At 40.9% G+C, this 14,237-nt stretch overlaps 1 protein-coding gene across 2 annotated transcripts; it reads left to right on the top strand.

The window, feature by feature from the left end:
- Nucleotides 1-1,315: 1,315 nt before the first annotated feature.
- On the top strand, nucleotides 1,316-14,216 carry slc37a2 (solute carrier family 37 member 2). Of its 2 annotated transcripts, none has more exons than XM_058087739.2 (18): nucleotides 1,316-1,872; nucleotides 2,839-2,920; nucleotides 3,145-3,235; nucleotides 3,306-3,384; nucleotides 3,458-3,593; nucleotides 5,343-5,419; nucleotides 6,002-6,168; nucleotides 6,244-6,281; nucleotides 6,357-6,497; nucleotides 6,657-6,747; nucleotides 6,821-6,883; nucleotides 7,840-7,925; nucleotides 8,002-8,050; nucleotides 8,161-8,234; nucleotides 8,317-8,395; nucleotides 8,460-8,557; nucleotides 12,787-12,851; nucleotides 13,294-14,216. In XM_058087739.2, exons 1-18 carry the CDS (start codon nucleotides 1,814-1,816, stop codon nucleotides 13,307-13,309), a joined length of 1,491 nt encoding a protein of 496 aa, XP_057943722.2. In that variant the 5' UTR covers nucleotides 1,316-1,813; the 3' UTR covers nucleotides 13,310-14,216. The 2 variants fall into 2 exon arrangements, with proteins under 2 accessions (XP_057943722.2, XP_057943723.2); XM_058087740.2 differs by having other exon boundaries at nucleotides 1,317-1,872; nucleotides 6,396-6,497.
- The last annotated feature ends 21 nt before the right edge of the window (nucleotides 14,217-14,237 follow it).

Here is a 14,237-nt window from a genome sequence, read left to right as displayed (position 1 = left end):
CTACAACACTCTTCTTTTTTCAGCTTCCACCATTTGGTCCTCTGCTCTGCCTTTGCCCTCTTCATCTTCCTCATTGGGAGTCTTTCTACACACCACCACCCTATGCTGTAGTCAACCTAGGTACTCCTACCTCCACTCTTATATGTAATATGTTTCGCTTCTTTCACCATCATCCTTTACCATCCAAAGTCACCCACCATGGGTTATAGTTGAAAATGTACACACATATATATGCTGTAGTCAACCTAGGTACTCCTACCTCCACTCATATATGTAATATGTTTCGCTTCTTTCACCATCATCCTTTACCATCCAAAGTCAACCACCATGGGTTATAGTTGAAAATGTACACACATATATATGCTGTAGTCAACCTAGGTACTCCTACCTCCACTCTTATATGTAATATGTTTCGCTTCTTTCACCATCATCCTTTACCATCCAAAGTCAACCACCATGGGTTATAGTTGAAAATGTACACACATATATATATATGTGTGTGTGTGTGTGTGTGTGTGTGTATATAAAATCACAAAATATTCTTTATTAGCATCCTTTTAGTTAGCTAATCAAAATGGTAACCAGAACCGGAAGTTACATTGCTCATCTATGATGTCATCAGCAGTCGACTCAAAAATTTTGGATAACACAAAACATAGTTTACATGCATAAACAATTCAAAATGCATATAAATGACGAATGAGACTAACCACCACCTTCCTGTTTTCAGAAGATTCAGTGTGACCTTAAATGTTCCTTTATCCGTGTCGTCACTGGTATGTATTTATATACATTTGGGTTTTTTTTGTCAAATTGTCAAAACAATGTTTTAGAACAGTGTAAAAATGTTGGCTTTCTGGAACAGATTAATTGTATTTACATTATTCCTAATGAGAAAAAATGATTGGGTTAACGTCCCTTTCGGTCAGAGTCAGACCTTCTGGAATGAATGAATGACTCTAACTAAGGTTCCACTGTGATTAATGGGTGTTTACTTGAGAAATAAGACACATGTAGATTCAATACATGGAAGGTCTTCCGTCTTTCTTAAATAGGCTTGAACTCTTGCTATAATAATAAATTACATATAACGTGTAATAATATATCGGTGTTTCTTGGCTTATATGGCGTGTCATAGGGATGTTGATTTAATGTGTAATGTTTGAATAAAAATAAAAATGTGAATCAAAAAGTAATATATATATATATATATATATATATACACACACATGTATTTGTATATACAGTATTTTATAATAATGCTCTTTGCCAATAATACTGCAGTTTCCGACTCTCATGTTACAGACGTCGACTACTTCCTGTTCAATGACGTCACTGGGAGCTGATCACATGGGCTCCGGGACGCTGTCTGGAAAATCTTGTGGAATAACCAGGTTATTGCTAATAATAACTGCGGTACTATACTTCATTATTCACTCTGCGCGTCTGTGGGAGTTTTTTTTCACCCGTGAAAAGGCTGACTCTCCTGGCCGCGTATATAAGCTAAATCGGTCCATTATGGAGAAGTGCTGGATGTTTACGGACTGTTTCCCACACCAGGAAGCCCGGCAGCTGCTACCTAATGCCGGCAGCAGTTAACAAATATTTATTCCGTTGTAAGCCTGTGCCTCCACATTCGTTCTTCTCGGGGGAGCGAAACAAGTAAATGACTTTTTAGGACTACAACCGTACCTACACGGTCATTATCAGCAGCGACCACGGTGCCTTCACGGTTTAATATACGAGACGACATGTCCGGGACAAGACTCTGAGTGTTCCTTTGTACGCCTGACGAGAATTGTTTTCATCGACCATGAAGACGTCCCTGGCACCCGGCATACGGCTCATCACGTCCTTTTCTCGTGACAGCTGGTGAGTTTCACATTTCCTATTGTTCTCCACATTTCACCAGCGTGCCCATGAACGCCGCACTCGTCCCATACCGCCTCGGCTAAGAGAGCAAGGCAAGCTCGCCTTATAGCTTATCTCCAAGCGGTGAATGATTTGCTTAACCACATCAATAGGTCATCAATGTCTTTATATAATATTGGCGTAATAACACAATTTGTTATACCGACTTACAATGCATCGAGTGTTTGCTGCGTTGACGGGAGAATCCATTCTACCAAACATCGTGATTTTTTAAAAGCACCACTTTCAAACGGTTTACTCCTTTATCGGCACAGATTTAACCTTTATCGGATCGATACGCTTTGTACTCGTAGTATTTAGGGAATCCGGTCAGAACTGGAAGCTGTTTTAGTTTCTTCGTGGCATTTAAAACTCTTCATTTCACTTCTCGTCTTAGATGCCGGACAACACTGATCAAGCTAAACTTTTTGTAATGTTTAGTTCTAAGGACAGCAACGCGCTTTGCTATTGGTACTTATAATATTTAGCTATTACCAAGTTAATATAGTTATTACTACAATTTAGGAGGACTGTTATATTCGCATGTTAATATTGTCTCTGGGTATATTTATCAGTGACTTGTGTGTTTGCATAGCTAATAAATCACCTGAAGCGTTTCACAAGAAAGAATTTGATCGAGTTAAAAATACAATGGTACAAAGAGGAAAACAATGTGAACAAAGGACTTTCTATGAAAGTGGTGTTTTTTAAAAAAAAAAGGGGTGGGGGGGTGGGGGATGGGGGGACATAGATGGCTTCTGTTATTGAACCTCTGCAGTCATGGTTTGAGTCCATATAACAAAAAATGAAAAAAGCAGGCAAATAAGCAAGTCAATGTAATCATTATTTTTAAATAATAAGCCTGCAAGAAATCTCATCTTCCTTTTGCAATGTTTGTTAATTCAATCAAGTTCTGCTACTTTGCAGGTACCGGGGCTTTATTCTTTTCCTCACCTTCCTCTTCTACACTGCCTACCACTTGTCACGCAAGCCTATCAGCATTGTTAAGGTAACTGGGACAAGTCAGCTTGTGTTTTGCTTATCTTGTTGCACTTAACCCTGTGATTTATGTCACTAAAAGAACACATCAGCATCCAAATTCACACTCAACTGATGGGTCAACATCAGTGACTGTTGACCTCACAAATGGACCAATTGGAACCCAACTATTTCTCTTTTGACCCCTTGTAAGCGTCTAATGGATGCTAACTTGCCTGCCTCTGTGTTTCTCAGAGTGAACTTCACAGAAACTGCAGTGGCGTCATCCCACCACCAGGCTTGAATATTACCAACAATGTCACGTGGTGTAGCTGGGCCCCCTTTGGTGAAGTGCTTAGTCAGACAATGCCAGACAATACAAGTGGCTTTAATTAACAAGTTGCATCTCTCCGCAGACCAGGACAACTATAAAACACTCTTTGGGGCCTTGGATAACTCCTTCTTGGTGGCCTACGCCATCGGCATGTTTTTCAGGTGCGTATCTGCTGCTTTTAAGCTGCACACGTTTACAGCACACGTACTGTATGCTCTGCTCATGTCCATATAGCGGGATCTTTGGAGAGCGCCTGCCGCTGCGCTACTACCTGAGTTTTGGGATGCTGATGAGCGGCTTGTTCACCTGCCTGTTCGGCTTGGGATTCTACTGGAACATCCACTCGTTTGGGTACTACGCCTTCGTCCAGGTACACCCGCATCTTTTGTTGAGCAACACCAGAGCTGCGTCTTTCCAAAGACAAGAACGCTTAGTTTTTTATGTTTCTTATTGTGCTTTACAGTTTTCTAATATTTTTGCCCTTCTCATGAGGTAACCAAAATATTTGAAACTCACATCTCCGCATGAAACACAAGAAAGACCACAGCATTAAACAAATAACCCTCTCTCAGATATTAACTGACCGTTATTATTTTTGTAATGTAAGAATTTGGATTCAGCTGTTTCTTATAAAATGAAGACAAAATACAAAGTACACATTTTTATTAATATTAATTGAAATTATCCTAGAAATAAAGAATACAATCTCATATATTTTTCTAATTTTGTAGCGATTCAGCATGCTACAATAATGAATAATTGTTTTTTATTAGTAGTCGTAGCATTATAACAGTTCTGAATGGATTTAGAGGAAATTATCAGGAATTGTTGGAAATCGGATCTGGAAGAATTGATTAAATGTTGCAGGTGATCCGGGATGATCACTGTCTGGATTCAGGAAGTTTTTAGAAAAGATTTAACATTGCAAGATGGGACAATATTAGGTATTTGGTATATAACACCGACAAAAAATGGTCAGACTCATGGAAATAAAAATACAACATTCTACACACAGGTTCTAGAAAATTTGACTGATCCAGATAATGGAATAAATGTGGTTACTGTGATCAACAATAGGAAAAAAAAAATAGGGGACTTTGGGAATTTTCATCATAGGAAGACAACTGTTGAAGCTATAATTATGAAACTGAATGAATGAATATAAGTATATATATATATATATATATATACTATGGAATCTGGAGTGTGCCAACGGATTTGTTGTATCTTCAAAAGCTACAAAAGCGGAACTACAGACAGAAGAAAACCACTAGTACAGAAAATGCGATAACTACTGAGCTGACAATATTGATAGCATTATGAATCCAATTGCTAATGGTATATTTTCATAATAATAATAATAATCTAAATATGTAGACAAAATACATGTAGGAGTAATATTTATGGGGTAATCACAATGTGTTGCGCTTTCCGAGTGCTTTTCTAGTTGTTACTCTGTGTTACAAACATCGCCACGCAATAAGTTAGATATGGTAAAACCAAAGAGAGTATAACGTGATTTTTGATCAATTTTTGATCATTCATTCAATATTGACTCAGTTTAATTGTATTTGCTCATACGTGTTCTTTCTGCTATTACCAAATAGCATTATTTAATTTTACTTAGGTTCAGAGATAATATGTTTCTATCAAAGCATCTTTTTCATATAATCATTTGATCTGTAACTTTTTTTTAATGATGTGCCTTTCCCAGAACAAAAGGCAATAGTATCATCCACACATAATACCAATTTAAGTCTTTTGTCATGTTCCAGATGTCATTGATATACAAGTTGAACAGTTTTGGTCCCAGTACTGAGCCCTGGGGTACTCCACATGTAATATTTAAACTTACTGTTTGGTGGCGATAAAAACAAAGTATGATTTTGTTGTTTGAATTTTATGATAAGCGGCATAGAAAATATATGGATGGATGGCTGTGTCATTTTGATCACGAAGCCTCCTCATGTAGCATTGCTGTTAACGTTTAAACGGTCAAGAAAAATGAATAATGTTGAAAGATGTCATGGTCTTGGTCATCAGCTGACTCACAGCTGTGTCACATGACTACAGCAGGAATGATCGCTATTTTGACTCATCAATGTGTCGCCCCCTGCAGGTGATGAACGGACTGATGCAGACAACGGGCTGGCCCGCTGTGGTGGCCTGTGTCGGCAACTGGTTTGGAAAGGGGAAGTGAGTACGGGGGTGCGGGGGCTCAGTTCTGATGAGTCTGCATTGTCTCGGGTTTTTTTTGCATTTCGACATGTCAGTGCGACCAAGCAGCTCCAAATTCACACCCTGAGTGCAAACACCGCCCAACACATCCCGCACATTAGAATGAGCACACACTTCATTTCCTAGCATCCTTCTAATGATCCAAGCCGCATCATTACTCCGTTGAGCTCACACGCGAGTGAAGAAAATGCTCTTGTGTCTGTTCTAAATGAGTGAGATCCTAACTGGGACATTGAACTATGAGCTTAGTCAGCGCTTGTATGACCAAAAGCCAAAGAGGAACTCCTCCAAATGAGTCTCCAATGTTCAAAGGTCACAATTCCACGTAGCCTTAAAGCAGCATCATTGTTTGACACATGTAATGTTTGTCCAAGACTGTCTCAGGCAGTGTGTGTGTGTCTCGAAGAAACTCTATTGTCCATTTGATCAACATCCCACAATGTAGGACAAGAGGGCACAAACATGACTTTTTTTCTGCTTAATTTATTATGTGTTGGGTATGGACACCCAGCAGACTCCTCTCGCTGCTTGCATTATCAGGCGTGGCTTCATCATGGGCGTGTGGAACTCTCACACCTCGGTGGGCAACATCCTGGGCTCGCTCATCGCCGGCGTCTACGTCTCGTCGTCGTGGGGTTTGTCCTTCATCGTGCCGGGTCTCATCATCACCTCCACCGGCATCCTGTGCTTCTTCTTCCTGGTGGAGAGTGAGTTTGTGCTTTCCAACACTCTTTGGGAGTTTAACAAATATTTTGTTCATCGTCTTCCTTTTTTTTTTTCAGGACCTGAAGATGTGGAGTGCAGTCAACCTCAGCAACATGTAAGAAACCAAACATTAACCTACACGGCTGCATGTGCTGAAAATATCACACGCAAGATTGTATCTGTGTATTAGAATGACTTGGAAAGTGGTGAGACTGAGCCTCTCCTGCAGAGCTCGCCACAAGGTGATAATGGTTCCATCACCACAGTGATACCGGAAATCAACCCTGAACGCTCAGAGGCTATCAGTTTCTGTGGAGCTCTCAGTATACCCGTGAGTGTCCGTTTCCCCTATGATTTGATTCAATGTTTTTCAATCAATTCAACAATGTTGAGTAGGTTTTGGTCTCCATGTCAGGTGATTTTAGCAGTATCGCATGGTGGTAGCTGGAAGTAATGTGCTTTTTTTGAGGTTATAATTGTGTTCCTGCAGGGAGTGGTGGAGTTCTCCCTCTGTCTGCTCTTTGCCAAGCTGGTCAGCTACACTTTCCTCTACTGGCTTCCTCTCTACATCTTCAACGTTGGTCAGTGTTGACCCTCAAGCACTTATTTCAGTGCTTAATTACAGTCACTCACTGATATGTCTTTGCCTTTCAGCCAATTTTGATGCCAAAGAAGCCGGAGACATGTCAACGTTATTTGATGTAGGAGGAATTGTGGGTAAGTCGTGACCTCATTTTTACTTTTCGGGTGTCTTGAAATTGTATGCGTCTGCCATGTGTTGCAGCGTGGCCGCCATATGTATGGATTGTTGCAACATGTTGGTCAGCATGTCCATCAGGTGACGGCCATGTTTGTGGTGTACGTTGCATCATGTGTCGGCCATGTTTATGGTGTTTGTTACACCATGTCTGCCACGTTTGCTACAATTACACCAGGGTTGTTTATTGTGTTGCATCATTTTTGTGGAACATTATGGAATGGGTATCAGAATATTCATTCATACATTCATTTTCTACCGCTTATCCTCACGAGGGTCGCGGGGGTGCTGGAGCCTATCCCAGCTGTCTTTGGGCGTGAGAGGCGGGGTCCACCCTGGACTGGTGGCCAGCCAATCCCAGGGCACATATAGACAAACAACCATTCACACTCACATTCATACCTATGGACAATTTGGAGTGGCCAATGTGGGAGGAATCCAGAGTACCCAGAGAAAAGCCACGCATGCACGGGGAGAACATGCAAATGCCACACAGAGATGGCCGAGGGTGGAATCGAACCCAGGTCTCCTAGCTGTGTGGCCTGCGCGCTAACCACTCGGCCGGCATCAGAATATGTCCTTGATATTTGTGGCTTGTGTGGCAGGATGCCCACCATATCTATGAAATGTGGTACAGCATGTCCACCATGGTTGTGCAGTGTGTTGTATTGTGTGTCGGCCTTGTCATGTGTCGGCTATGTTTGTGGACTTAGGTGCGTCTTGTTTTGTCCGTGTTTGTGGAGTGGGTTGTACCACATGTTTCTGTGTGTTGCGTTTTATGCTTTTTGATGTCGTCCATGTTTGTTGTGTGCATTGCCGTGTGTCCATTGCGTATATCCACCTACAAATGGAACAGTTCGCCTCCAGATGTCAGCGTGTCAACCATGTGACTGAGTATGTTGTTGTGTTTCACAAGGCGGCATCATGGCGGGCCTCGTGTCTGACTACACCGGTGGTAGAGCCACGACTTGTTGCGTCATGTTGCTCACGGCTGCGCCCATGGTGAGTGCTATGGCTGGTTTTCTGCTACCTTCGTGGTCTCTTCATAAAATAAAGCTAAATCTTTTTTATATTGCAGCTTTTTCTCTACAATTCCATTGGGCAAAGGAGCCTTGGCACGACAATTGGTAATCCTTTTTCATCATATCCGTGCATCAGCAAACAACATTTTGGAATGTTTCTGTGGGATTTCCATGTCCATGTTATCTAGAAGAATCCATTTTCCCTTCATGTGCAGGCATGCTCCTTTTATGTGGAGGCCTGGTCAATGGACCTTATGCCCTCATCACCACTGCTGTGTCCGCTGACCTGGTAAGTCACCCATACACCGCTACAACCGCACGATGAAACATTTTTGTTATACTGATGCATTATGGTGATTTTTATCATTCAGGGCACACATGAGAGTCTGAGAGGCAACTCCAGGGCTTTGTCAACAGTGACGGCCATCATTGATGGGACAGGCTCAATAGGTATGAGCCTCCATCTTTTTCCTCCTCTTTTAAATGCAACTCTAAATAACCACTGTGTGTTCAGGCGCTGCGTTGGGCCCCCTACTTGCTGGACTGATCTCTCCCACCGGTTGGAACAATGTCTTCTATATGCTCATCTCCTCCGACCTTCTGGCCTGCCTGGTGAGAACACACGCGTCATGGTGTTACGGGTCATTGCATTAGCCTGGACCCACTCATAGTTACCCTGGAGCCGGGATTTCCAGGTTTTTCATAGTCATTTCCACCGTCACACTTTCTTTCTTTTCTTTTCTTAATTTATTTCAGACATGCATACTATGTTACATTATTCTTTCTCACATATACACTTACAATATCTATTTATTTATTATGTATATATATATATATATATATATATATATATATATATGTATATATATATATATATATATATATACACACACATATATATATACATATATATACATACATACTTTCTCATCCAGACGCACACATGCGTACATTGGGAGGTTTTTACAGTGCAGGGATTGGAACATCATTATAAGCTAAATGATGGCAATTGCGTGTGAATGCCCTAATAACCATGGGACAAAATGCTACTATGTTAAAGTTAGCATGGTATGTACAATATCTCCTGATTGTTGGAACGGTTGGAATATGTTGAGAAAAGCAGCAGAATTGTTTGTCATCGTACAGCAGTGATGGGCTCGAGAACATCGATGCATTTGCACATGTGAAGCACGCACAGCCCGTGTCACATGTCACATGATCATTTCAGCTGCTGTTTCGCCCGAGGGCGTTCACTCAAGGAACTCTTCAGGATGAAACACTCTTAATGTACAACATAATCATTTGAAGTGTGAAGTCACTCTGATAGACGTGTGCGTATTGACTCATTCAATCCTAGCCTTGATTTGGACTGATTTGCATAGTGCAGGGGTTGGCAACCCAAAATGTTGAAAGAGCCATATTAGACCAAAAACACAAATATGTCTGGAGCCGCAAAAAAATTAAAAGCCTTATAATGAAGGCAACACATGCTTTATGTATCTCTATGCAAATTTCACCACTGAGGGACGAATGAAGGCATATCTTATATTACTCTGAGTACTCTGCTGTACGATACCGTCTCAAGTTTAACTTCATCATAATATTAATCAATTATGCTTTGATGAAATTACAGAAATCCAATTTTTGATGTAATTTTTATTTTGAGGATTTGAAAAAATAACAAATGGAACGTGCATAACGTGCCCCTTATCTGGGCAACAACAGAATGCAATAAAACGCAACCTGCATTTATAAAAATAAAACAGCAGCCTTTTGAAAAGGTAAAGTATATCAAATCTAATTCATACAGTTCAAGTTGGATTTCTGTGCAAATGCCAAGCAAAGTCAGTGCAAGGGTAAAACGCAGCAGCTGTCCTCTTCCAACCTAGCTATCGTGGTGGTAACTTGTCGGGTTGGTAGGTAGATGAATAAAGTATCTACCTAACCAACGTAGCTATCCTGGTGTTAACTTGGTAGGTAGGTAGGTGGGTAGATGAATAAAGTATCTACCTAACCAACGTAGCTATCCTGGTGTTAACTTGGTAGGTAGGTAGGTGGGTAGATGAATAAAGTATCTACCTAACCAACGTAGCTATCCTGGTGTTAACTTGGTAGGTAGGTAGGTGGGTAGATGAATAAAGTATCTACCTAACCAACGTAGCTATCCTGGTGTTAACTTGGTAGGTAGGTAGGTGGGTAGATGAATAAAGTATCTACCTAACCAACGTAGATATCCTGGTGTTAACTTGGTAGGTAGGTAGGTAGATGAATAAAGTATCTACCTAACCAACGTAGATATCCTGGTGTTAACTTGGTAGGTAGGTAGGTGGGTAGATGAATAAAGTATCTACCTAACCAACGTAGATATCCTGGTGTTAACTTGGTAGGTAGGTAGGTGGGTAGATGAATAAAGTATCTACCTAACCAACGTAGATATCCTGGTGTTAACTTGGTAGGTAGGTAGGTAGGTAGATGAATAAAGTATCTACCTAACCAACGTAGATATCCTGGTGTTAACTTGGTAGGTAGGTAGGTGGGTAGATGAATAAAGTATCTACCTAACCAACGTAGATATCCTGGTGTTAACTTGGTAGGTAGGTAGGTAGATGAATAAAGTATCTACCTAACCAACGTAGATATCCTGGTGTTAACTTGGTAGGTAGGTAGGTAGATGAATAAAGTATCTACCTAACCAACGTAGATATCCTGGTGTTAACTTGGTAGGTAGGTAGGTAGGTAGATGAATAAAGTATCTACCTAACCAACGTAGATATCCTGGTGTTAACTTGGTAGGTAGGTAGGTGGGTAGATGAATAAAGTATCTACCTAACCAACGTAGATATCCTGGTGTTAACTTGGTAGGTAGGTAGGTAGATGAATAAAGTATCTACCTAACCAACGTAGATATCCTGGTGTTAACTTGGTAGGTAGGTAGGTAGATGAATAAAGTATCTACCTAACCAACGTAGATATCCTGGTGTTAACTTGGTAGGTAGGTAGGTGGGTAGATGAATAAAGTATCTACCTAACCAACGTAGATATCCTGGTGTTAACTTGGTAGGTAGGTAGGTGGGTAGATGAATAAAGTATCTACCTAACCAACGTAGATATCCTGGTGTTAACTTGGTTGGTAGGTAGGTAGGTGGGTAGATGAATAAAGTATCTACCTAACCAACGTAGATATCCTGGTGTTAACTTGGTAGGTAGGTAGGTAGATGAATAAAGTATCTACCTAACCAACGTAGATATCCTGGTGTTAACTTGGTAGGTAGGTAGGTGGGTAGATGAATAAAGTATCTACCTAACCAACGTAGATATCCTGGTGTTAACTTGGTAGGTAGGTAGGTAGGTAGATGAATAAAGTATCTACCTAACCAACGTAGATATCCTGGTGTTAACTTGGTAGGTAGGTAGGTAGGTAGATGAATAAAGTATCTACCTAACCAACGTAGATATCCTGGTGTTAACTTGGTAGGTAGGTAGGTAGGTAGGTAGGTAGATGAATAAAGTATCTACCTAACCAACGTAGCTAGCTTGTAGCTAACTTGTCGTCAGTGTTATTCAGTTCCAACCTGACTTCAGCAGAGAAGGAAAATGTTACTTGTTGCTTCAAACCAACTTTATTTAAACATTCCAGCCCGAGGCATTTCACACCAGACGAACTTCCTGGTTCAAAGGTCATGCAAGTCCATCCTACATAGCTGTCCAAGGCAAATGCCTGTTACACTCGGACCCGAGCAACAAAACACAATATCATAAGTGTCGTTCCAAATATATACTGACGAAAATCAGAAATGACTTATGGAATATGTGCCTATGACAGGATTGTGTTCTTACCGTTTAATGTGACTCCTGTTTTCGGACATGACTGGTCAGCTTCTCAACATCGGGCATGTAAGATGAATGCAATGAATACAAATGATTCGGTCCAAGAAACGTTGAATCCTTTGTTCTCCTCACTTTTTTTCCTTTGGGATCCATGGCCGCCGGTTAGTTTACAAGCGCCACATGCCTGGCAGCCCGCCATGCTGATAGAAACGTGTGTCGCACGCTATGACGCAAATCTTCGTGGACAGAAATGTGGACATTTATTATTGACTCTTTACTATTTTTGCAGCATTGGAAAACGTTAATTCCTTCTTCCATTTTCAAACATGTTTCAAAAAGCTCCAGGGAGCCACTAGGGCAGCGCTAAAGAGCAGCAGGTTGTCCTGCCGGGGGTCAGAATATTGTGTTCTTGGCTCATATAGACATTCTACTGAATACACCAAAAGAAAGATTAGACTCTCTTCTTTCAACTGAAAAAAATGTTAGTTTCTACCTTTTCCTGTTCTTTAGTCATCAGCATTAGAACATAGGTAAGTTTCAGCAAAATATCAATTCTCAACAATAAAATGGAGAAATAAAGCTTTCACTTTGACACAAACGTCGCCACATATATTTAGCCAAAACGTCTAAACAACAATGGCACAACATAAACCCCTCAAAAAGTTGTTTTATATGAAAATAACCACTTTCTAAACAAACATAACACCATGAACTATTTACAATTTTCACATTTGCACCTGAAGTTCCATTTCAATGTGTGTTTCCCTTCAATGTGTAACCTCCGTCACGCAACACAGCAAGATGCCTTTTCACTCAGTGCTTCTGCAGAGCATGTATTTCAATGGGAAATGACATTTACAGGTCGTGTTGTGGCTTTTCGGGGGGGCTTCAAACTGCAACAACCGTGCTCTGTTCTTTTGTGGCGTTGCAGCGTGACCTCTTTGTGCCGCTAATTGTTTTTCATTTGTTTCATTTCACTGGAGGAACTTCATGTTTTCTTTGTTTTTCTTCAGTTTTTGTCCAGGCTTGTTTACAAGGAGGCTCAAGTCTGGTGTGGACGTCTCCCCAGAATCAGAGGGTCAGTATCGCCTAAACTCCCCCGTGATGAAACTGGACACTTTTTTGGTTTTTTAGGGGTGGGACACACCATTGATAGAACACAGTAGTGCTATATTTTTTGATGCAGAAGTAATACACTAGTCCTACTTATTATTCATTCATTCATTCATTCATTCATTCATTTTCTACCGCTTATCCTCACGAGGGTCGCGGGGGTGCTGGAGCCTATCCCAGCTGTCTTGGGGCGAGAGGCGGGGTCCACCCTGGACTGGTGGCCAGCCAATCACAGGACACATATAGACCCTAATTATTTTATTTTTTTTAATATGCAAGTTGTATGTGTCACAATAATAGATTTCAATATTTTGCAGTCTTTTTATGCTCTCAAATTGAGGCACTCCTTATGTTGTTCCTTTCCCCCCAACAATGAGACACATACTAATGTTGGTGTCTTTTTGCAGGTACAAGGAAACCTAAACTGAGGAGCAACACAATGACCTTGCTTTACTTCACACGACCTCACGGCTAAATGGAAAATCAATCAAGGCACTAAAACTGACGATTGAAGCCTTCATTTTTTGTCAAGGAGAGAGTTGTCTTTGTAGAGACACCTTTTTTAATGTCTAATTGCTCATTTCAGTGTGTTTATTTGAATATTCTTTTATCATTAAAGTGTACATAGGCCTATGTGACAAACTGTCATCTTGGAGGTCCATCTGTGATCTCATAAGGGATGCCGAGTACATAGTCAGCCACTAGGGGGTGTACTTACATCATGGTAGCATTTTGGCCACCGCCGTGAACTACAAGCATAATATATTGTTAAATTAGTACAGCTATTATGAAATAGTAAGACATTCATTCATTCATTTTCTACCGCTTATCCTCACGAGGGTTGCGGGGGTGCTGGAGCCTATCCCAGCTGTCTTCGGGCGAGAGGCGGGGTCCACCCTGGACAGGCCGCCAGCCAATCACAGGGCACATGTAGACAAACAACCATTCACACTCACACTCATACCTATGGACAATTTGGAGTCCCCGGAAAAAAGCCACGCATGCACGGGGAGAACATGCAAACTCCACACAGAGATGGACAAGGGTGGAATCGAATTCAGGTCTCCTAGCTGTGAGGCCTGCACGCTAACCGCTCGTCCGCCGTGCAGCCAAGTAAAACAATCTAAATATATTTTAAAATCATGTGTTTAACTATTTGATTTAAAAGCAAAATTGAACTCCCATTACATCTGTAAGCATCTGTACCTCGTGTTTAAACGTCGTTTGGTCCAGAGGTATTGACAAGACAATTGATTAGTCCTTGTGAAATCCAGCTTGTTTTTGATATTTATTTTCACATAAACTTAAAATTGTTAAATGCTTATGACAATGGCGTCCACCAAGTTGATAA

Source organism: Doryrhamphus excisus, linkage group LG21, assembly GCF_037039965.1.
Source record: "Doryrhamphus excisus strain RoL-2023G ecotype Guam linkage group LG21, RoL_Dexc_Guam_v1.1, whole genome shotgun sequence".
Taxonomy (NCBI): Eukaryota; Metazoa; Chordata; class Actinopteri; order Syngnathiformes; family Syngnathidae; genus Doryrhamphus; species Doryrhamphus excisus.
The sequence above is the reverse complement of the archived record's forward strand: the minus strand, read 5'-3'. Positions and strand labels throughout refer to the sequence as shown.

Excerpts from the sequence above, each read along its gene's own strand:
- slc37a2 (XM_058087739.2), top strand. The coding sequence starts at position 1,814 with ATGAAGACGTCCCTGGCACCCGGCATACGGCTCATCACGTCCTTTTCT. Across the intron at positions 2,921-3,144 it reads AGCCTATCAGCATTGTTAAG|AGTGAACTTCACAGAAACTG; the intron begins GTAACTGGGACA and ends TGTGTTTCTCAG. Across the intron at positions 3,385-3,457 it reads GCCATCGGCATGTTTTTCAG|CGGGATCTTTGGAGAGCGCC; the intron begins GTGCGTATCTGC and ends ATGTCCATATAG.